The sequence below is a fragment of the Leucoraja erinacea genome, chromosome 20, assembly GCF_028641065.1.
Source record: "Leucoraja erinacea ecotype New England chromosome 20, Leri_hhj_1, whole genome shotgun sequence".
Lineage (NCBI taxonomy): Eukaryota > Metazoa > Chordata > Chondrichthyes > Rajiformes > Rajidae > Leucoraja > Leucoraja erinaceus.
The window spans coordinates 1,715,814-1,740,820 of NC_073396.1; the positions used below are offsets into that span (position 1 = coordinate 1,715,814).

The 25,007-nt window shown below is 47.8% G+C and overlaps 1 protein-coding gene across 9 annotated transcripts in view; it reads right to left on the bottom strand.

Moving 5' to 3' along the window:
• Positions 1-25,007, bottom strand: part of rbfox1 (RNA binding fox-1 homolog 1) — an 899,382-nt gene that overhangs the window by 73,335 nt on the left and 801,040 nt on the right. For 8 of the 9 annotated variants that reach the window (XM_055651004.1, XM_055651005.1, XM_055651001.1 and 5 more), the window contains 5 exons: positions 21,519-21,662; positions 20,163-20,216; positions 17,507-17,599; positions 14,984-15,044; positions 3,478-3,531 (listed from right to left, as the gene is read on the bottom strand). In XM_055651004.1, coding sequence (XP_055506979.1) covers positions 3,478-3,531; positions 14,984-15,044; positions 17,507-17,599; positions 20,163-20,216; positions 21,519-21,662 — 406 coding nt within the window. The remainder of the gene's footprint in view (positions 1-3,477; positions 3,532-14,983; positions 15,045-17,506; positions 17,600-20,162; positions 20,217-21,518; positions 21,663-25,007) is intronic. The other variant, XM_055650998.1, reaches the window with a different exon arrangement.

The window sequence follows — 25,007 nt, forward strand, 5'->3', positions numbered from 1 at the left end:
CAGAACGCACCAGGAGATCCTTCTTCCCTGTGGCTTTCAAACTGTACAACTCCCCCCCCTTCTGTTGTGGGCTAGACTGAGACTCACTCCCCCCCACTCCCCCCCCATCCCCCCTTCCCAAAACCCCCCAGTCTTTGCACATTCCGAATCCTCACTTTAATTTCATGTTTCATGTATCATGTGTTTATGACTGTTGGCAGATCAATATCCCTCCTGGGATGAATAAGAGGGGGGGAGGAGAGGAGAGGAGAGGAGAGGAGAGGAGAGGGAGAGGAGAGGAGAGGAGAGGAGAGGAGAGGAGAGGAGAGGAGAGGAGAGGAGAGAGGAGAGGAGAGGAGAGGAGAGGAGAGGAGAGGAGAGGGGAGGAGAGGGGAGGAGAGGAGAGGAGAGGAGAGGAGAGGAGAGGAGAGGAGAGGAGAGGAGAGGGGAGGGGAGGAGAGGAGAGGAGAGGAGAGGAGAGAGAGGAGAGGGGAGGAGAGGAGAGGGGAGGAGAGGGGAGGAGAGGGGAGGAGAGGAGAGGAGAGGAGAGGAGAGGAGAGGAGAGGAGAGGGGGGAGGGGAGGAGAGGAGAGGGGCGGAGAGGGGAGGAGAGGGGAGGAGAGGGGAGGAGATGGTGTCTCTTGCACACGGGATCAGTGGACTATTTCTGTACACTTGATAAATAGTTGAGTTTCAATGAGATTGAAATCAGATTTGGAGGAAAACTGGTATCTGCTCTGAAAGTGCCTCTCTTTGAAAGTTACGATTCAAATTCCAGGTGCGACAGAGGTTCACCTGCACCTCCTCCAACCTCATCTATTGCATCCGCTGCTCTAGGTGTCAGCTGCTCCACATCGGTGAGACCAAGCGCAGGCTTGGCGATCGCTTCGCCCAACACCTCCGCGCGGTCCGCAATAACCAACCTGATCTCCCGGTGGCTCAACACTTCAACTCCCCCTCCTATTCCGAATCCGACCTTTCTGTCCTGGGCCTCCTCCATGGCCAGAGTGAGTCCCACTGCAAATTGGAGGAGCAGCACCTCATATATTTCGCTTGGGTAGTTTACACCCCAGCGGTATGAACATTGACTTCACCAATTTCAGGTAGTCCCTGCTTCCTCCCTCCTTCCCCTCCCCTTCCCAGCTCTCCCACAGCCCACTGTCTCCGCCTCTTCCTTTCTTCCCCCCCACCTCCCCCACACCAGTCTGAAGAAGGGTCTCGACCTGAAACATCACCTATTCCTTCGCTCCATAGATGCTGCCTCACCCGCTGAGTTTGTCCAGCATTTTTGTCTACATTCAAATTCAGAAAGCTTTTCACCTGTGTATTTGAGGATTGAGTGTTAGTAAGATGAGCGTACGCAGGGATAGTCTCTCTCGCTGTTGCAGTAGAGGAAAGGGTTACCTCAATGAACAATAAGCAGCAAGGCAAATGCTTACCCAAGGTGGCATCGAACATTCTAGCTTAGTTTGAAATGAAACAATGAGTCTAACACATACAAATTCCCAAACCCATTTGTTTGATTTACAGTCACAATTCCAGCCCCTGTAATAGTACGTGGCCAGTGGAAGCCCAGCGGGGGCGATGGTTTAAAGCCACGGGACTAATCCTAAAACATCATTATCTCATGCGGGCGAAATTGATTCCTAAAGAATATACATTTGAAAAACATTTAGCTGTGCAATCACTTTCCCCATCAACGTTCAGCCGGAGTGCGAGAGTGGGAGTTTCGGCCTCTGTAATGCCCTTGCCAACATCATCAATACATTGTGCACGCTGTTTAAGAAACAGTTAGACAGGTACACGGATAGGACAGGTTTGGAGGGAATAGACTTGCGGGCGGAGCACCAAGGCAAACTCCTTGTATGTGAATATACTTGGCCAATAAACTTATTCATTCATTCATTCATTCATTCATTCATTCATTCATAGGGACCAAACGCGGGCAGGTTGGACTATTGTAGCTGGGACATGTTGGGCAGAAGGGGCGAGTTGGGCCGAAGGGCCTGTTCCCAGGCTGTATTACTCTGAGTCTATGACATTCAGTGCAGTGAAGAACAGGTCACCGGGGAACAGCGTGACACATAATATGTTGACATCAAGGGCAGCACGGTGGCACAGCGGTAGAGTTGCTGCCCCACAGCGCCGGGTACCATATAACCATATAACCATATAACCATATAACAATTACAGCACGGAAACAGGCCATCTCGACCCTTCTAGTCCGTGCCGAACACATACTCTCCCCTAGTCCCATATACCTGCGCTCAGACCATAACCCTCCATTCCCTTCCCATCCATATAACTATCCAATTTATTTTTAAATGATAAAAACGAACCTGCCTCCACCACCTTCACTGGAAGCTCATTCCACACAGCTACCACTCTCTGAGTAAAGACGTTCCCCCTCATGTTACCCCTAAACTTCAGTCCCTTAATTCTCATGTCATGTCCCCTTGTTTGAATCTTCCCTACTCTCAGTGGGAAAAGCTTATCCACGTCAACTCTGTCTATCCCTCTCATCATTTTAAAAGACCTCTATCAAGTCCCCCCCTTAACCTTCTGCGCTCCAAAGAATAAAGCCCTAACTTGTTCAACCTTTCTCTGTAACCTAGTTGCTGAAACCCAGGCAACATTCTAGTAAATAGGGTACCATCCCGACTACGGGTACTGTCTGTACGGAGTTTGCACGTTCTCCCTGGGGTTCCCCCGAGATCTTCGGTCCGTTCCCACGCTCCAAAGACGTGCAGGTTGGTGGGTTAATTGGTTTGGTTTCAATGTAAATTGTCCCTAGGGTAGAGTTAGTGCGCGGGGATCGCTGGTCGGCGCGGACTCGGTGGGCCGAGGGACCTGTTTCCGCGCTGGACCTCTACACCAAACTAAAATCAAAAACCGGCCTGCAACACCTACAAGATCCACGGCAGGTTTACGCAGACATCATCCCATGAAACAGGCTCGCTGTACCAAGATGGCACCCAAATTAAGCAGCAGTTAGATATTCTCCACACGCCCCACAGCCAAATGATAGACGCAGCAATGGTTTGTGGCATCACATTCGCTCCTGCTTGCAATTGACACAATTTAAAGAATGACGTTAGATTTTTGCCTCCGTTATGCAAAGGCAGTACACATTCACTGATGAAGTGACATGGAGCCAAGGCACTGTACCTGCGGAACAGGTGGAGGCAGCTCACCTGTACAATTATTACTGTCTTTGTCTCTTGGAATTAGTTAGATGAGTAGGAGCAGAAGCCTCATGGGCCTGTCCCACTTAGGCAACTGCCGGGGACTTCTTACGGAATTCACCTACGACACCTGGCGACAACCTACGACCGCAACAATTGTCACCAAAACATTTTCAACATGTTGAAGATTTTGCAGCAGTCGTCTGCAGTCGCCCAAAAAATCACCTAAGTGGGACAGGCTCATTACAGACACCAGGCTGCATTGACAGACAGTATGGGACCAATGGATTGAGAATGGATGTAGTTTGCCTTACCTGCATAGAATTCAGGGCTGTACACTGCTCCCACAACTGGGTTTAACTTCCATCCTGAAGACACAGAGAGAAGGAAATGAGGTTACGTCACATGGACTTCAGTAATCAGAGAGTAAAAACTAATTATGCAGCCAAACAGGGAACCGCAGGTGCTGGTTTACAAATAAAAAGCTACAAAGTGCTGGAGTAACTCAGCGGGTCAGGCAGCATCTGTGGAGGACATGGATAGGTGACGTTTCACAGAGTGCTGGAGTAACTCAGCGGGTCAGGCAGCATCTGTGGAGTGAAGGAAATAGGCAACGTTTTGGGCCGAAACCCGGAAGGGTTTCGGCCCGAAACGTTGCCTATTTCCAAAAGAGTTTCGGCCCGATACGACGCTGGTTCATTATGATGATAGACACAAAATGCTGGAGTAACTCAGCGGGTCAGGCAGCATCTGTGGAGAACATGGCTAGGTGACGTTTCACAGACAGAGTGCATCTGGGGGAGTAACTCACGTTCGGAATAATTCATCGGGTCAGGCAGCATCTGTGGAGAACATGGATAGGTGACGTTTCACAGAGTGCTGGAGTAACTCAGCGGGTCAGGCAGCATCTGTGGAGAACATGGATAGGTGACGTTTCACAGAGTGCTGGAGTAACTCAGCGGGTCAGGCAGCATCTGTGGAGAACATGGATAGGTGACGTTTCACAGAGTGCTGGAGTAACTCAGCGGGTCAGGCAGCATCTGTGGAGAACATGGATGGGTCACTTTTTTAGACTTTAGATCACATTGAATGGCGGTGCTGGTTCGAAGGGCCGAATGGCCTACTCCTGCACCAATTGTCTATTGTCTATTGTCCCTAGTGTGTGTAGGACAGTGTTACTGTGCGGGGATCGCTGGTCGGCGCGGACTCAGTGGGCTGAATGGCCTGTTTCTGTGCTGTATCTCTAAACTAAACTAAACCAAACTTTAGATGCTGGGTTACAAAATAGAGAACATAACTAGTATTCTGCTAATGGCACTGCTGCATGTTTTCTCCCAATATAAATAACTGGTGCCGGGCTATAAGCACATGCTGCCGAACACTTGAATTCCCACGTCTACTAATCACTGCGTTTTTCTTTCAAGACTGTGCTGGAGATGAGATGCACATTAATGAGAATATCTGCAGGTCCGTGTTACGGGCTGACATCTTTCCCAGGCCTTTAATGCATCCTGCTGTTGCGGGCGTCTGAGTTTGGGCATCTTTGTCACAAATATAAATAATGAGCCTTATCTGGGAGAAAGTCAGGCGCGGTTTCGTTAAACCCCTTTCGCAGCTTTGCCCCCATGCATCTAATTAAAGTCCTTTCCATGTGAGAGCAGCATTGATTACTCTCCCATTAGGGCTCCCAGTCTTAAGTGATTTGAATGCAACTCGTATGCTGCAGCCATGGCCAACAAAGACCTGACAGATTTCTCCCAGACGCTAAGTTACGCTAATGGTCTCTCAATTTGTCCAGGAAAAATCCTCGGAGACTCAGATCGATGTGCACAGCTGAAAGGTTGCCTCGTTTTTCATCTGCATCCCACTCCCTCTGATAGTTGGATCATCCAACCTTCCACTCCTGACGTGGGCAAGTCTTCATTTATCATGAGAATAACAGCAATTAAGCCCTGCATTGTCTCGTCTATGAGCTTTGTGCCGAGACTTAATTATCTTGGATAATCAAGTCTAACGACGTTGCTTCTACCTGATGTGTTATGATCTCTTGTTGTAGTGGAGGGGGAACTACAGCTGACATCCAGTGAGTGCTGTGTGAGGTGAGGAACTGCAGGTGCTGGTTTACATAGAAACATAGAAAATAGGTGCAGGAGGAGGCCATTCGGCCCTTCGAGCCAGCACCGCCATTCAAAATGATCATGGCTGATTGTCCCCTATCAATAACCCGTGCCTGCCTTCTCCCCCATATCTCTTGACTCCACTCGCCCCTAGAGCTCTATCTAACTCTCTCTTAAATCCATTTACACCGAAGATTGACACGAAATGCTGAAGTAAGGTCCCGACCTGAAACGTCACCCATTCCTTCTCTCCAGAGATGATGCTGCCTGTCCCGCTGAGTTACTCCGGCTTTTTGTGTCTATCTTCACCAAAGTGCTACAAGTTCATTATTGTCACCTGCCTTGAGGTAGTGGAAAGCTTTTGTTTTCATGATCTTAAGTTAAGTTTAGTTTAGAGATACAGCGCGGAAACAGGCCCTTCGGCCCATCGAGTCAGCGCCGACCAGCGATCCCCGCACACTAACACTATCCTACACACACTGGGGACAATTTACACTTGTACCAAAGCCAATTGATCTACAAACCTGCACGTCTTTGGAGTGTGGGAGGAAACCGGAGCACCCGGAGAAAACCCACGCGGGTCACGGGGAGAACGTGCAAACTCCGTACAGACAGCACCCGTAGTCGGAATCAAACCCAGGTCTCTGGCGCTGCTATGCACAAAGTATTTTACCCAGGGTAGAGGAATCAAAAACAAGTGTCCTCTCGACCCGAAATGTCACCTATTAGGCAGCATCTATGGAGCGAAACGTTTCGGGTCGAGACACTTCTGGAAACTCAGCGGGTGAGGCAGCATCTATGGAGCGAAGGAATAGGTGGCGTTTCGGGTCGAGACCCTTCTGGAAACTCAGCGGGTGAGGCAGCATCTATGGAGCGAAGGAATAGGTGACGTTTCGGGTCGAGACCCTTACGGGTCTCGGCCCGAAACGTCACCTATTCCTTCGCTCCATAGATGCTGCCTCACCCACTGAGTTTCTCCAGTATCTTTGTCCACCTTTGGTTTTTCCAGCCTCTGCAGTTCTTTCTTAAACAACTGAACAGGACTATTGTACCTTCCACCAGCAGCACCCCATGCACCAATCATTCTTTAAACATTCCCCCGATCACCGTTTAGCCGTGGCCTGTGGTTTTGGGGCACCTCCACCCTGGGAATTATTTAAATCTTGTAAAACTGTTCCAGATCATCAGGCAGAATGTGTCGGAAGGAACTGCAGATGCTGGTTTGAACCGAAGATAGACACAAAAGGCTGGAGCAACTCAGCAGGACGGGCGGGATCTCTGGGGAGAAGGGTTTCAAGCCGAAACGTGACCCATTCCTTCTCTCCAGAGATGCTGCCTGTCTCGCTGAGTTACTCCGGCATTTTGTGTCTACCTTCAGACCACCTCCTTCTGTGGCCTCCCCTCGGTCGTAGCTGACCATGGGTGTTATTCCCTACATGGAGGATTCCTGACGTGACTGTTTAACGTCAGATCACCAGGGATGTGTGACTGTGTCCCCTTGTCAGCAGCCTGCTGTCAGAGAGCTATCGGAGAGGTGGCAGCAACAGCAGATGCCACTCGAGACCTATTTGTCACTCACTGGTCAGTCCGCTTGGCTGGACAACCAGGCCGGTGTGGCCTGCGGGCGGCGGTGAACAGGACAAGTAGGTCAGCGGAGAACTCGTGGAGGTGCTGAGAACGAGACGTGGCCTGGATTGTCAACCATCTGGCCTATCAACCATCCCCCGTCACAAAGGCAGCAGATCTGTGCTGTCAAAACCGCTCCTTTGTCAAAGAAACTGTGCAGGGACAAGCCATGTACAAACGCTGCCAATATAACCTGCACTCACTGGGGTGAAAGTTGGAGGAAATGAGTCAAGAGCTCAGAGTGTTTTATTGTGGGACAGTGAGATTCTTAAGGGGCTGTCCCACTTGGGCGACCTAATCCGCGAGTGCTCACACTCGCAGCACGGTCGACACGAGGTCCTAGGAGGTCTTCGTAACTCTCCTTCATGCTCGAGAGTGGTCTCCGCGTACTCGAGGCCTCAGCTAGGTCGCGGCAGTTTTTTCAATATGTTAAAAAAATGCCCGCGAGTGAAAAAAGGTCGCCATGGAAAAAATCGATACTTGTTTCACTCGTAGGTTTAGTCGTAGTAGGTCGGCATGTTGGTCGTAGGTAGTCGAGGGTAGTCGAAGGTAGTCTTCATCAGTCGAAGGGAGGTCAAAGGGGATCGAAGGAGGTCTTCTTCACTATCCACTATTCGGTGTCCAATTTTCCCGAAGTTAGTCGAAGCTGGTCTTCAACATAGTTGAAGGAGGTTGAAGGAGGTTGAAGGAGGTCTTCAACATAGGAGGTTGAAGGAGGTTGAAGGAGGTCTTCAACATAGTTGAAGGAGGTTGAAGGAGGTCTTCAACAGTCATTATTTCAAACTCTTCTAAACTCGCCAATTAGGTCGCCCAAGTGGGACAGCCCCTTTACTTACTGCAGCACCACATGGGACCAGATTATCCCAAACATTTTCCTGAACACACACGGAACGTTTTTAAACTCTTGTTTAATATATTGTTTACAGTGTCCTATGTTTACATATTCTGTGGTGCTGCTGCAAGTAAGGATCTCGTGGTTCTATCTGGGACACTTGACAATAAAACTTGATGGACTCTTGGTGGACACAGAGTGCTGGAGTAACTCAGGGGGTAAGGCAGCATTTGGGGGACACAGAGTGCTGGAGTAACTCAGCGGGTCAGGCAGCATTTATGGAGTTAAGGAAATAGGCAACGTTTCGGGCCGAAACCCTTCTGGGTTTCGGCCCGAAACGTTGCCTATTTCCAGAAGGATTTCGGCCCGAAACGTTGCCTATTTCCTTAGCTCCATAGATGCTGCTGCACCATAACTCAGTGGGTCAGGCAGCATAGAAACATAGACAAATAAAAGATAGAAAGCATCTGTGGAGAGCATGGATAGGTGACGTTTCTCAGAGTGCTGGAGTAACTCAGCGGGTCAGGCAGCATCTGTGGAGAACATGGATAGGTGACATTTCCCAGAGTGCTGGAGTAACTCAGCGGGTCAGGCAGCACCTGTGGAGAACATGGATAGGTGACGTTTCGGGTCGGGACCCTTCTTCAGACTCAAGTGTTGTAAGTTCCCACTGGAACTTGTAACCCAGTTGAATTCTGAATATCAATCTTGAGTTTCTTTTCAACTGTAAAATGCACAGAATCTTTTTTCAGCCACCAGTCTGTTTGAAACCTTTCTGTTAAAAGTTCTGAGCATAGTTTAACATTATTTTAATTTTGGAAAGCTTTGTTGCAAATGGATCAATTTCCGAACTTGGATTGTGTTCCAGCCCTTTCGACGGCCGAGATTTAAAAAAAAAGCTTTAACTTCAATTGCCATTGGATTGCCAGAGTGCTCTCCATCCCAATGTGAAATGAAGGTGGCGTATAATTAGATCTTCATCGCAACCCAGCCAATATTTAATTGCTGGCATGGCGGACCGTAACATGAGATGTGGGATTGTTCTCCAGCTTTGGTTGGCATTAGAAGTACATTTATTCTTGGTTAATGCCCAATCTGCTGCTAAGTTCTCAGCCGTGAGGCCTCCTTGCTCACACTACTACACGTAACGTAGTTAGGCTGCATTAGAGGAATGTTCTCTACATCCTGCTTCCAACTATGATGCCAGCATTGTGTTCAGCCATCCCTTCCATGTCAACTGTTCAGGGTAAAGGCCACACTGGGGAGAGATTATTGACACGCGTTGGTCACGGTGGTGCAGCGGTAGAGTCGCTGCCTGATGGACCTGTTCCACTTAAACGATTTTCAACATGTTGAAAATTTTCCGGCGACAATTTTTGCTGCCGTGGTCTGTCGCCAGGTGAATTTCATTAAAAACCAGTCCCTGGCAGTCGTCTAATGAGTCGCCTAAGTGGGACTGGCCCATTGCAGCGCCAGGGACCCGGGTTCGATCCCGACTACGGGCGCTGTCTGTACAGAGTTTGCACGTTCTCCCCGTGACCTGCGTGGGTTTTCTCCGGGATCTTCGGTTTTTCCTCCCACACTCCAAAGACGTGCAGGTTTGTAGGTTAATTGGCTTGGTGTAAATGTAAAAATTGTCCCTAGTGTGTGTGTGTGTGTAGGATAGTGTTAGTGTGCGGGGATCGCTGGTCGGTGCGGACTAGTTGGGCCGAAGGGCCTGTTTCCGCACTGTATCTCTAAACTAAACTAAACTAAACCAGTCAGTCTCTCTGGGAACAAGCACCCAAATTCTTCCCACACAGTCCTACGCTATAAACATTGATCAGTACGGGTGACAGAGGTTATGGGTAGAAGGCAGGAGAATGGGGTTATGAGGGAGAGATAGATCAGCCATGAATGAATGGCGGAGTAGACATGATGGGATGAATGGCCTAATTCTGCTCCTAGAATTTATAAACGTCTGAACATTGAATTCTACAATTGCAACCGCTTCCATAGAAACATAGAAACATAGAAATTAGGTGCAGGAGTAGAGGCCATTCGGCCCTTCGAGCCTGCACCACCATTCAATATGATCATGGCTGATCATCCAACTCAGTATCCTGTACCTGCCTTCTCTCCATACCCCCTGATCCCCTTAGCCACAAGGGCCACATCTAACTCCCTCTTAAATATAGCCAATGAACTGTGTGGCCTCAACTACCCTCTGTGGCAGAGAGTTCCACAGATTCACCACTCTCTGTGTGAAAAAAGTTCTTCTCATCTCGGTTTTAAAGGATTTCCCCCTTATCCTTAAGCTGTGACCCCTTGTCCTGGACTTCCCCAACATCGGGAACAATCTTCCTGCATCTAGCCTGTCCAAACCCTTAAGAATTTTTCCCCCTGCCTTCCCCTGCCCAATGCACATATTCCCTCACCCCCCCCTCCCCACCCCCCCCCATCACCCCCCCATCACCATGCTCCGTTCCTCTCCACCCTAAGCTCATCTCTCATCCCCAAGTCCCACTTGCCCCCTTTATTTCCCCACTCTTACCCCCTCCCTGCTGCGTTACGCGCTACCCCTCCCCATCTGTCCCTGCCTGACACCCTTCCTTCTCCTTTTCACCCCTCACCTGTATCCAGCTATCACTTGCCAGAGAAGACTCTGGAGAACATGGATCTGGATCAGCTGCTCCTTGAGGTACCAAGGTCTAAGCGGAAGCTCAGAGGGGATAGAGCCTTTTCTGTTGCTGCCCCGGCACTCTGGAACACCTTGCCGCTGCAGATCAGACAGGCCCCTTCACTGTCCATCTTTAAATCCTCCCTAAAAACTCACTTTTATTCACTGGCTTTCGACACTGGCTGAGACTTTGTTCCTGTTTTAGTGCTTTTAATGTCTTTTAATTTTTACTGTGTTTATAGTCCTGTCGTCTGAATGGTTTTAGTAGTTTGTAATAACTTTTTGTTGACTTCCCATGTACAGCACTTTGTAGTAACTGATGTTGTCTAAAAGCGCTTTATAAATAAAGTTATTATTATTATTATTATTATTATTATTATTATAACATGGATAGGTGATGTTTCGGGGTCGGGACTATTCACTTGCCCCCACCATTGTCCTGCCCCCAGCACTTTTACAGTTTTCTCTCCCCCACCCCAATCAGACTGAAGAAAGGTCCCCGACCCATTTCAGGATACAACAGTGGTGCTCAGGAGCCCGGATAGGCATAGAGACAAGCAGGGAATGGGCAGGTACATCGATCACGTGCAGGCAGACCAGATTAGTTGGTGTTGGCACAGACGCTGGGAGCCAAAGGCCCTGTTCCAGTGCTATACTATACACAATAGACAATAGGTGCAGGAGGAGGCCATTCGGCCCTTCGAGCCAGCACCGCCATTCAATGTGATCATGGCTGATCATCCCCAATCAGTACCCCGTTCCTGCCTTCTCCCCATATCCCCTGACTCCGCTATCTTTAAGACCCCTATCTAACTCTCTCTTGAAAGCATCCAGAGAACCTGCCTCAACCGCCCTCTGAGGCAGAGAATTCCACAGATTCACAACTCTCTGTGAGAAAAAGTGTTTCCTCGTCTCCGTTCTAGATGGCTTACCCCTTATTCTTAAACTGTGTGTGTGGCCCCTGGTTCTGGGATCCCCCAACATCAGGAACATGTTTCCTGCCTCTAGCGTGTCCAAACCCTTAACAATCTTAGTGTTTAAGAAGGAACTGCAGATCCTGGAGAATCGAAGGTATCTTCAGACCGTCTGAAGAAGGGTTTCGGCCCGAAACGTTGCCTATTTCCTTCGCTCCATGCAAAGAGTTGAACAATCTCCACTATAGGAAATAGGTAACGTTTCGGGCCGAAACCCTTCCGGGTTTCGTCCCGAAACGTTGCCTATTTCCTTCGCTCCATAGATGCTGCTGCACCTGCTGAGTTTCTCCAGCTTTTTTGTGTACCTTAACAATCTTATATGTTTCAATAAGCTGTTCTATGTCCTTACTCTAAATTACTGTCATGGCCATTTCCTTCAGCATGTGCAGCATATTTTCTGCTGGAGACTACTCAAGTGCTGCTGGCATTCTATCATGGGGGCAGCCAGCAACACAATGAAGTATTTTGACTTGAGGTGCATCATTAAAATAATATTGTCGAACTCTTTCTCGTAAAGCTCGTGATCCTTTGAAACATTTTCCCACCCATCAGAGAGACGGATTGTTGGTGGAAATGACTTGGGTGATGCTGGTCTAGGTTGATGAGTTCCCGACAGAAAATTCGAATATTGTTATTTAAAGAAAATGACATCAATCAGTCAAATGAAATGGGGAGTCAAAAATGCTGGAGAAACTCAGCGGGTGAGGCAGCATCTGTGGAGCGAAGGAATAGGTGACGTTTCGAGTCGAGACCCTTCTTCAGACCCTTCTTCAGTCATATGAAACGAGTCAGAGACGCAAGGAACTGCAGATGCTGGAATCTTGCGCAAAACACAATATGCTGGAGGATTTTTGTCTACCTTCGATTTTGCAGCATCTGCAGTTGCTCCTAAAACACATGTGGGTGTGTGGAACAAGCTGCCAGAGGAGGTAGTTGAGGCAGCTAGTAATGCAACAGTTAGACAGTTACATGGATAGGACAGGTTTGGAGGGATATGGACAAACGTGGTCAGGTGGGACTAGTGTAGATGGGGCATGTTGGCCTGTGTGGGAGTTGGGCCGAAGGGCCTGTTTCCATGCAATATGACTCCAACATCGATGGAAGCTTTGAGGAGAATGTGCAGGAACTTGCAGCTCATCCCAAGATCACCAGAGGCCACAAAAGTGTTCTTTGCAAGACTAGACTGTTACGATCGAACGGGGATGTATTGATAAGATGTGTCGGTGCCAGATTGATTGAAACGTCAGGAAAGTGCGAGGTGGTGCATTCGGATGTAAATAAATGAGGGCAGTGCTTTGACCAGCAGACTGAATATCAGACTCTGAATATCTTGCAGCACTTGTGGTCGATGCAAGGCAAGACTTTGTACGAGCCTGCAATCAATGTCCCGTTGCAAGGCACGCACTTTGTTCATTAACAAGAATCATTCCCTGAGTCTTGTTGTGCATCTCTTCATTACACAGAGATGTTGTGTGTGGGTGGATCACCATTACGTCAACTTGCTTACATTATTCTTGCCCATCTACCGTGAGAAATCGCTGCACGACGTATTGCTACGTGCACAAGGTGTTTTTTAAATTCTTGCCTCCACTAAATGACAAAAGCCATAACGAGGGAGTTAACGTTGGCGCAGCGGGTGGAGCTGCTGCCTCACAGCGCCAGAGGCCCGGGTTCAATCCTGAGCTCGACCGCTGTCTGTGTGTAGTTTCGCCCAGTGACCATGTGGGTTCCCACCGGGAACTCAGGTTTCATAGCAAAAGGATTTGAGTATAGGAGGGACATTGATTGCAGGCTATATTTAAGAGGGAGTTAGATGTGGCCCTTGTGGCTAAGGGGATCAGGGGGTATGGAGAGAAGGCAGGTACGGGATACTGAGTTGGATGATCAGCCATGATCATAATGAATGGCGGTGCAGGCTCGAAGGGCCGAATGGCCTACTCCTGCACCTAATTTCTATGTTTCTATGTTTCTAGGAGCAGGGAGGTTCTACTGCAGTTGTACAGGGTCTTGGTGAGACCACACCTGGAGTATTGCGTACAGTTTTGGTCTCCTAATCTGAGGAATGACATTCTTGCCATAGAGGGAGTACAGAGAAGGTTCACCAGACTGATTCCTGGGATGGCAGGACTTTCATATGAAGAAAGACTGGATAGATGGTTTATACTCTCTAGAATTTAGGACTTTGAGAGGGGATCTTATAGAAACTTACAAAATTCTTAAGGGGTTGGACAGGCTAGATGCAGGAAGATTGCTCCCGATGTTGGGGAAGTCCAGGACAAGGGGTCACAGCTTAAGGATAAGGGGGAAATCCTTTAAAACCGAGATGAGAAAAACCTTTTTCACACAGAGAGTGGTGAATCTCTGGAACTCTCTGCCACAGAGGGTAGTCGAGGCCACAGTTCATTGGCTATATCTAAGAGGGAGTTAGATGTGGCCCTTGTGGCTAAGGGGATCAGAGGGTATGGAGAGAAGGCAGGTACGGGATACTGAGTTGGATGATCAGCCATGATCATATTGAATGGCGGTGCAGGCTCAAAGGGCCGAATGGCCTCTACTCCTGCACCAATTGTCTGTGTTTCTATGTTTCCTCCCAGGTCCCAAAGACGTGTGATTTTGTAGGTTAATGAGTGGCTGTAACATTACATGGAACTAGTGTGAATGGGTGATCGATGGTCGGCCTGGACTCAGTGGGCTGAAGGGCCTGTTTCCCTGCTGTATCTTCCAGTCACTCAATCCAATCAAGCTAGGGTACTGTCCGATGCACGTCTACCCCATTGTGGACATTGGACTTTGTCTGTGGAACTGATGCGCTACAATGCTGAGAACTATATTCTGCACTCTGTATCTTCCCCTTTGCTCCACCTGTTACACTTGAGTATGGCCTGATTTTACCGTAGATACAAAAAGCTGGAGTAACTCAGCGGGACAGGCGGCATCTCTGGGGAGAAGGAAAGGGTGACGATTCGGGTCGAGACCCTTCTTCAGATCCTTTCCTTCTTGACCCAGACCCTTCTCGAACCAAAACGTCACCCATCCATGTTCTCCACTGATGCTGCCTGACCCGCTGAGTTACTCCAGCACTCTGTGAAACGTCACCTATCCATGTTCTCCACAGGTGCTGCCTGACCCGCTGAGTTACTCCAGCACTCTGTGTCCACTTTTGCTCTCATCTCCGGCAGAGAAGTGGCTGGGTTGCTAGTGTAAATGCCACAATGCCTACCTGACGACCCTTCTTCAGACTGACGTCGAGACCCTTCTTCAGACTGATGTGGAGGTGGGGGAGGGGCGGGTTTCCCGCCCCTCCCCCATCTCCACATCAGTCTGAAGAAGGGTCTCGACCCGAAACGTCACCCATTCCTTTTCTCCAGAGATGTTGCCTGACCCGCTGAGTTACTCCAGCACTCTGTGAAACATCACCTATCCATGTTCTCCACAGATGCTGCCTGACCCGCTGAGTTACTCCAGCATTTTCTGTCTATCTTCAGTGTAAACAAGCATCTGCAGTCCCTTCTTGCACATGGCCTGATTAAATCTACGTACAGCATCATCTGCGGAACACGCGTTGGCGCACTAAACTAAACGGAACGCGGGGACACAAACCTGAGAACTCACCGTTTGCGTAAGGATTGACAGCCTTCTTGTTTGTCATGACACGTGCTGTGGCATTATTAACCTAAGCAAACAGATGTCTATATTAGCAGCGGAGTAATGGCAATGGTATTAACGTTTAGAAGTCATGCATTGTTCACCATACACTTCCATTTAACTAATGCATATCTACATGGTAAAAGGGCATCAGATGCAGAACAAGGGTCACACAGACTACTTTGGTACATTTACTTTCATGACACACGCTATTTTCAACAAAGCATAATTGAAACATTTCTGAAAAATACATTAAAATGCAAATCGAACAATCCCGCTAAGACTCGTCATTGGACGCATGCTACTACTTTGCATGTTAAGAGTTAAATGAAAGGAAAATGACAAAGTTCCCTCATGACGGAAGCATGCGGGTGGCAAAGGGGAAGGAGGGTTGCCGAGGAACAGTAAGGGGGAATGACCAATGGAACGGAACAGGGTTGTGCAACATGACCCTGGGCGTAAGAAGAACCATTCTAAAGCACATTGAGCATCCAATACTTGGAACAAGAGCTGTTTCCATTTGCAAGAATTAAACAAAAAACCATTCAAGCGTTTAAACAAAACATGGTCAAAAAAGGGGTGCATTACAGGACACATATGGAGTCAACGTTCTGAGTAAGATGTGCACAAGGTCAAGATCATCATCAGTCATAATCAGTGCCTATCAGGCAGCTAATACGTACACTCAAGTACAGGCGTCCCGATAAAGAAGAGCATCGACTATTACAACATGTCAAATAAAGATTCACGCCTCCGGCATCATTCGTGAGATGGCAGATGGATCTGTCGACTTACCCAGACGCCAACTCCGCCCATATGTGTATGTGTGCAGTTACCATGGCTACTGTGAGTTGGATGAGGGGCCCTAAATGCTACCGGCGAAAAGGGGGGAAATGAAAAGGCAAAATATGCAACATCTTACTGAAAGGCCACACCACACATGGGACAATGGAATCGATTCGATCAGTCACATAGTTCAAAAGATACCGAGTACATGCTAAGAGGCAGTGTTGAGCGGGGAGCAGTGGGGACAGGTTAGTGTGAGATGCGTGTGAAATCTCACAAAACACTTCCCCCTGGAGAATGCTGGAGAAACTCAGCGGGTGAGGCAGCGTCTATGGAGCGAAGGAAATAGGCGACGTTTCGGGTCGAGACCCGCAAGGGTCTCGACCCGAAACGTCGCCTATTTCCTTCGCTCCATAGATGCTGCCTCACCCGCTGAGTTTCCAGAAGGGTCTCGACCCGAAACGTCGCCTATTTCCTTCGCTCCATAGACGCTGCCTCACCCGCTGAGTTTCCAGCGGAAAAACACTTCCCACCCCCACCCTCACCCACCACCACCAAAAAAAAACAAGAAGGCTAGATTTGGAATTTGAGTTTGCCAAATTCAGATTCAATTTTAATTTTAATCAGATTCAATTTTAATTGTCATTGTCAATGTACAGTACAGAGACAACGAAATTCATGCCCCCAATTGCCCAGTCAACTGCACAGATCAGTGGCCCCCAAAAGGGCCTTTGCTATTGTCCAATTCCCAATGGCTTTTCTGCCCCACTTCAACCCTGCAACTTAGAAGATGGACTGCCTTCTTTTAATTTTCTGCATTCGCGTTTCACCGACACAGTCTTTGCAATTCTTTACGCACCCAGCTTAATTACTCATTAACTCAACAAAGGATTAAGCATTAAGAAATTTGTGATGGAAGCTGGAGCTGGAGCTGGAGTCCAGTCACACACACACACACACTCAAAGTTTCCAAAAGAAACCACAGGTTTTATATATATATATATAAATATATAATATACATAAAATACCAAATGCTGGAGTAAGGTAGACAAAAAATGCTGGAGAAACTCAGCGGGTGAGGCAGCATCTATGGAGCGAATGAATGGGTGACGTTTCGGGAAGCTCAGCGGGTGAGGCAGCATCTATGGACCCAGAAGGGTCTCGACCCGAAACGTCGCCTATTTCCTTCGCTCCATAGACGCTGCCTCACCCGCTGAGTTTCCAGAAGGGTCTCGACCCGAAACGTCGCCTATTTCCTTCGCTCCATAGATTCGCTGCCTCACCCGCTGAGTTCCTCCAGCATTTTTTTGCCTACCTTCGATTTTTCCAGCATCTGCAGTTCCTTCTCAAACATGCTGGAGTAACTCAGCGGGACAGGCAGCATCGATCCGAAGAAGGGTCTCACCCCATTCCTTCTCTCCGATGAGACGCTGCCTGTCCCGCTGAGTTACTCCGGCATCTTGTTCCTACCTTCGATTTAAACCAGCATCTGCAGTTCTTTCCTACACATGTATACATTTACATAGATAATATCATACACAGATAAATATTAAAATGTAAAGCATGGTTTTGTAAGTTGTTATGAATGGGGGGGGGGGGGGGGGGGGTGGGGGGGAACATTAACAGACATATGATTCGCTGAAACAACAAATGGTGTTGAAGCGGACATTAAAATAGATGAAGGGAAATATATTGGACATGCACCTCTATTTTACGGCCCTCGACCAACGTGCTGTGTAACTTCTCCCTCGCTTTGTCTGCATCAGCACTGTTTTCGAACGTTACAAAACCAAATCCCTGCACACAGGTCGGAGAAGGAGAGAACAACATGCACATCAGTAAACAAATCATCCAGCACTCAGTTCCCGTTTATTGTTATGGACCACGCAGTTGCAGCATGGGACCCACACACAAACAAAAACATTCCTTCCATCGAACATGTCCAAAGACAGACAGGCAGCTCGATTTGTTACTAACACCTATGAGAGAGAGAAGCGAGTGTCACCAAACTTCTGAATTCTCTGGTCTGGGGTGGGGGGAACCCTCTCCAAGACACACACACACACACGTGAAGCTCACCGTTTGACCGTAACGTTTTTACAAAATGTTAAATGGTCAGCTCGACGTAGACTACAAGACCTACACCAAACCCAAACCAATTAGGAGCAGACGAGGGCATTCGGTCCAATTTGTGATCCCGGCTACAAAGACAGATGTGGACAGCAATTCGTTCTTCCCCCGCACACACAATTAAAGCATGGAATAATCTCCACCCAACTATAGTTACCCAACCAGATGCAACTACATTTAAAGTAGCTCTTTCTTCCCAATAACCCTTTCTGGCTTAAGCCCTCCCTTCACCACCTCCACAGTTTAAATTCCATTTGGAATATTTTGCAGGACCAAGAAACCAAGAATTGTTTTCCTTGTTCTTGCTTTGTTTCTGTAACATGCAGATAGGGAAAAATATATAACAGTATTGATAGATGGGTCAGATGTGAACAAGTCTCTCTGTCTCTCTGTCTCTCTGTCTCAATAGACAATAGGTGCAGGAGTAGGCCATTTGGCCCTTCGAGCCAGCACCGCCATTCAATGTGATCATGGCTGATCATCCCCAATCAGTACCCCTGTCTCAAGTTGAGGTACGCCCCCGTGATCTCACCCGAAACAAAAAACCCCCGTTCATCAAAAGAAAGAAGAAAAGTTGAATGTCAGGAAAGATGGAATCGGAATGAGTTTCATTTTAAGCGTTTTTCCCCACAGGGAAAAATAAAAGACTGAAATCCGAAGAAAATGAGATGAGTCACTTATATCGTGCAAAAGGAAATTAAATATCCCCCGACCAAGAAAACAATGTGGGCACAGAATTAAATGCAATTACATTGTAAAACGCTGTCTAGTATGAGCATGCTGTGGAGATTCATAAACTGAAGGGACAAACATGTAACATCAGGGATTATCTAGCATTGACAGCCTCGATCGAGATTACAATCAGGATCCCAATTCAAATGAATATCATAATTGGACATTCCTATTCAGAAACTGAAAGTAAAAAATCTCTGGTTATGAACAATTAAGAGCCAAATCAGTTTTGAGTTCGATGGTCGGACATTGCAAAGTTGCCGACATCCACTGGGCTGGAGAGGGTGATTCTGTGCTCGATTATGTGACGTGCTCGCTGCCAGCCTCCAGGTGGACATCCACCCCCTGATGACCAGAGTTGTCCGAGCTCGTCCTGTGTGTGTGGGTTTAGAGAGCAGGTCCTGCCTCGCCTCCACCCCTCCACCTGCATGAACTGGCTTCCACGTCAGGCATGAGGTTGTGAGCGTTAACTCATCGCACTGTACCCAGGGGGGGTGGAATATGCGCTTCTGCGCTCGCCGGTCTTTTGTAGATGTTTTCCGACACGTCACTAAAACCCTGACCTATTTTGCTTTCGACAGGTCAGGGTTTTAGTGACGTGTCGGAAAACATTTACAAAATTTGACCATTGTTCAAAAATTCGCATTAAGCTTCTGGATAAATATTATAGGATTTACAATAAGACAAATGTTTAAATCCATGTGCAGAAAATGTCAAGGTTAATACAAACTTTAAATCGAATGTTAAAGGGCCTGTCCCACGAGCGTGCGACTCCATGCGGCAAGCGCTGCCTAACGTGGTCACTTGAGACGTACGGCCTCGCGGGACCGGTCCCACTTCGATCGCCAGAGCCGTATGGAGTTGTTCGGAGCTGGTCCCGACATCGCGCGGGGCTCCGAAAAACTGACCGTGTTCAAAAATTGCCCGCACGCCGTACGTCACGCGCAGACTTCACGTCACTCACTCGACCTCCGCGCGGCCCCCGCTTCCGGTTTGGTCGCGCTTGCCGCATGCAGGTCGCATGCTGGTGGGACAGGCCCGTTAGTTTAGTTTAGAGAAACAGCGCAGAAACAGGTCCTTCGGCCCACCGAGTCCGTGCCGGCCAGCGATCCTCGCACATTAACACTACCCTACACACACGAGGGATAATTTATATATTCATACGCTGCCCAATTAGCCTACAAACCTGTACGTCTTTGGAGGGTGGGAGAAAAAACCCACGCAGGTCACGGGGAGAAGGTATAAACTCCGTACAGACAGCACCAGTAGTCGGGATCAAACCCGGGTCTCTGGCGCTATGAGGCAGCAACTCTACCGCTGCGCCACCGTGCCGCCCTGAATGCTTATGTAAAAAATGTTTGATAGATTGAACGCATCACAGTTCTGACTTCACTAGTGGGTCGGTTCAGTTAATCCTGTGGTTCACAGTTAAATGCTCTTGGCTGAACATACACAGATCTATAAGCATGCAGATACATTATAGGTGGGAACACCTTACCTTAGATCCCCTCTCATTGAAAATTATTTCGACGTCTAAAATTTTACCAAATTGCTGCAACAAAAAAAAAACAAGAGGTAATTTTTAGTGTTAAATAACAATTTGAAATTGCCCAGAAAAACATCTGTATAACGTGGAGAGCAACAGTTATAAAACTGTATCATTACATTTAATTGGCATAATATAAATAAAATATATGTCGTTAAATTGATTGTCAAAACCTCTTGTTTGTGCTTTCCGCACTTAGGTTTGTGCTGCAATGCTAGTTATCATGTTTCACAGAGTGTTTCAGCGGGTCAGGCAGCATCTGTGTGGAGAACATGGAGTAACTCAGTGGATCAGGCAGCATCTGTGGAGAACATGGATAGGTGACGTTTCACAGAGTGCTGGAGTAACTCAGTGGGTCAGGCAGCATCTGTGGAGAACATGGATAGGTGACGTTTCACAGAGTGCTGGAGTAACTCAGCGGGTGCAGCAGCATCTATGGAGCTAAGGAAATAGGTAACGTTTCGGGTCGAAACCCTTCCGGGTTTCGGCCCGAAACGTTGCCTATTTCCATAAGGATTTCGGCCCCGAAACGTTGCCTATTTCCTTCGCTCCATAGATGCTGCTGCACCATAACTCAGCGGGTCAGGCACCATAACTCAGTGGGTCAGGCAGCATCTGTGGAGAACATGGATAGGTGACAAACCAAACTGGAGGAACAGCACCTCATATTTAATTTGGGCATCAGTACGAACATTGAATTCTCTACTTTAGTATCTTCATCTTCCCTTGCCCCCTAGCCCCACCCTAGTCATTTAACCAGCCCCACAGTTCTCCACATTGTTTCTCTTGAGATCACACCTTCCAGAGCCAACAACCAGGCCTGAGGTAATTTGTGGCCAGCTCTGATCAACACGGAATCAATAGACAATAGAGGCAATAGACAAGTGCAGGAGTAGGCCATTCGGCCCTTCGAGCCAGCACCGCCATTCACTGTGATCAGTACCCCGTTCCTGCCTTCTCCCCATATAACTTGACTCCGCTATCTTTAAGAGCCCTATCTAGCTCTCTCTTGAATTCTCCGCCTCCACCGCCCTCTGAGGCGGAGAATTCCACAGACTCACCACTCTCTGTGGTAAAAAGTGTTTCCTCATCTCTGTTCTAAATGGCTTGCCCCTTATTCTTAAGGGATATGGGGAGAGAAGGCAGGAACGGGGTACTGATTGTGGATGATCAGCCACAAGATCATATTGAATGGTGGTGCTGGCTCGAAGGGCCGAGTGGCCTACTCCTGCACATATGTTTCTATGTTTCTCCCTTGAGACTCGAGGGCGGCGCCTCCCGCTTCACCAGACCGCGCGCGGTACTTACGCCAAACATTTGCCGGAGGTCGGGGTCCCGGAACCTGAAGGGGATGTTGGACACGTGTAACCGTTTGGGCTGCGTCTTGTTGTCTGTGTTGTCGTTCACCGGCGTTTGTTGCTGGCCGTCAGTCGGCGCGGTGTCATCTGTCTGCTGCAGGGAACAGAGAGAGGGAGAGAGGGAGAGAGGGAGAGGGAGAGAGAGAGGGAGTGGGAGAGGGAGAGGGAGAGGTAGAGAGAAAGAGAGGGCGAGAGAGAGAGGGAGTGGGAGAGGGAGAGGGAGAGGGAGAGAGAGAGAGAGAGAGGGAGAGGGAGAGAGGGAGAGAGTGTGTAAGAGGGAGAGGGAGAGGGAGAGGGAGAGAGGGAGGGGGAGAGGGAGAGAGTGTCAAAATGCGGAGATGTTACTTGGTTTCCACCGAAGATGTACACCATCTCCTCCTATCACTTATGACCTTGTGACTGATGAATGTGGACATAGGGTGATTTCACGAAAGGTCACTGGAGCGTAGATCTGCACCCACGTGACCGAAAATCTCAAGTGGAGGACATGCAGCGAGCAAACGCGATAATTCCCGATATTTTGGACCTTTAAATCTCCACGGCAAATGTCCGCTGTTCACTTCCGCTGGATTGGCACCTTCAGCTCCCTCTTTAATTTACCTTAGTTTCTATCTTTTTTTTTCCTGTAAATCTAGGTAGCTGTGCCTCACGGTCACCCCGACTGGCACAGTAAATTGCAGATCAAAACCTGGCCGTTTTCCATGTTTTTAACGGGTGGGAAAGTGCGTGTTTTCCCATCCACTAACATGTACCGGATGTCTAGCATGTCCTCCACTTGAGATTTTCGGTCACGTGGGTGCGGATCTACGCTCCAGTGACCTTTCGTGAAATCACCCTATATCTGAGGTTGCAATATTTATTTCACCGATCTGTGCGGCTTCAGAGATGATGAGTTGGGGGGGGGGGGGGGGGGGGGGGGGTAGAACTGATTGTTTCTGCATATACTTCCGTTGTCATTGAATCTTACAGCAGCTATTAAACATTATTTACATTTCATCCCCATTGCTGGATTGCCTCAAAATGATCGTGAGCAGGTGAAGAGACATACGGGCTGGTGAATTATAGTGTAAGTTGACTGATTCAACTTTTTGTAACAAGCATGGAAGAAATCTCTTTGCACAGATTTAAGCCCCCCCGCACTCTCTGTGGTTAGAAGTTGCCTCACAGGTCAGTTCAATGCATATTTAGCCCAGGCCAGCACACAAAGACCAACCTCCCTTCCACTGAAGATAGAGACAAAATGCTGGAGTAACTCAGCAGGACAGGCGGCATCTCTGGAGAGAAGGAATTGGGGACATCTCAGACTGAAGTAGATGTGTCTCGACCAGAAACGTCACCCACTCCTTCTCTCCAGAGATGCTGCCTGTCCCGCTGAGTTACTCCAGCACTTGGTGTCCATCTACACACAGTGGTTCCCAACCTGTTTTTGGCCATGCCCCACCTAATCACCTCTAAAATCCTGATGGCCCCCCCACCCCCATGTGGTGATATATAATTCTTATCATTTAAAAAGTGAACTCAGTTTCAGCTGAAGAAGCTTAAAACGCCAATACCTTGGTTTAAACAAGCAGCAAAAGAACATGGCATCCATGAAAAAGAAAAAGAAAATAAACCAAAAGACAGTTAAAGTTCTGAGCAAGAAATTACTAAAAAATTGTAAAAAAAAAAAAAAAAAAAACATTAGGTGGAAATTGCCCTCCTGTGGGGCGTACGCCTCACGTTGGGAACCACAGATCTACACAGAGAGAGAGAGACAACATCAATGGTGTTTCATTGTTTCGTACATCGAAACATGCCCCGTACATCCTCACCTGCTGCGGCACTCAGCTCTGTAAACACTCAGCCCAATAGATAATGTGTAGAAATAGAACATCTGCCTAAGTATACGACCTGTTCATACTTCACCATTTAGCCTTTCTATATATGTATATAGTGCCGCAGAATTGTGCACCTATCCCCCCCCCTCTCCCTTTTGTTTTTGTTTTCTGTTTCTTGTTTTTTGTACTAAATTATATGTATGCACTGAGTACGAGCAGCTTTTAATCTCATTGTACATGTATAGTGACAATAAATGGCATATCTATCTATCTATCTATCTATCTATCTATCTATCTATCCTATCTATCTATCTATCTATCTATCATCCATCCATCTATCTATCTATCTATCTATCTATCTATCTATCTATCTATCTATCTATCTATCTATCTATCTATCTATCTATCTATCTATCTATCTATCTATCCATCCATCCATCCATCCATCCATCCATCCATCCATCCATCCATCCATCTATCTATCTATCTATCTATCTATCTATCTATCTATCTATCTATCTATCTATCTTCATAAGATACAGCAGTAGTTAGAATTGGATTCCTTTATTTCATTTAGACCTTTCGGCCATTCGGCCCATCAAGTCTACCCCACCATTCAACCATGGCTGATCTATCTCTCCCTCCTAACCCCATTCTCCTGCCTTCTCCCCATATCCCCTGACTCCCTTAAACATAATGAACAGAGAAATAAATACCGTTCAATATTTAAAATAATGCCAATGTTACTGCCCAGCCAAACAAAGCCCAGCGCACGTGGGGGATAGTTCATAGTTCGAAGTTTAGACTATAGACAATAGGTGCAGGAGGAGGTCATTCGGCCCTTCGAGCCAGCACCGCCATTCAATGTGATCATGGCTGATCATCCCCAATCAGTACCCCGTTCCTGCCTTCTCCCCATATCCCCTGACTCCACTATCTTTAAGAGCCCTATCTAGCTCTCCCTTGAAAGCATCCAGAGAACCGGCCTCCACTGCCTTCTGAGGCAGAGAATTCCACAGACTCACAACTCTCTGTGAGAAAAAGTGTTTCAGAAGTCCCGCAGTGTGAGTCTGTGATGCTTCCTTGTGTAAAACAGTTTGCAGATACAGCGTGGAAACAGTCCCTTCACAATGTGTTCATGGCTGAGCATCCCCTATCAGTAACCCTTCTCCCCATATCCCCTGACTCCACTATCTTTAAGAGCCCTATCTAGCTCTCTCTTGAAAGCATCCAGAGAACCGGCCTCCACCGCCCTCTGAGGCAGAGAATTCTCTGATGAACTTGCCGGATGTTTTTCTGCAATGCACTAATGCTATTATGTGGGGAAAAACAGACCTTCACTCTTCCAACGACCCTTGAAGTTTCCTCAACTCGGTTTTTCTATCTTGTTGGCCAAATTGGCAATTTACAGCAAATTGGATAAAATTGGTTGTAATCAGAAAATAATTCGGCTGAGAGTCGAACGTGCCCATTACATCTTTTATTCCCGATCAATCAACTGAAGATCTCAGTTGACTTCTACATACAACTCAGCAGATCACCGTTGCCAATGAAGTCTGCCTGCTCCTGGCAACAATCAGAGTCGTCCTGATACAATCAAGCCATCTAATGTCAAATAAAGG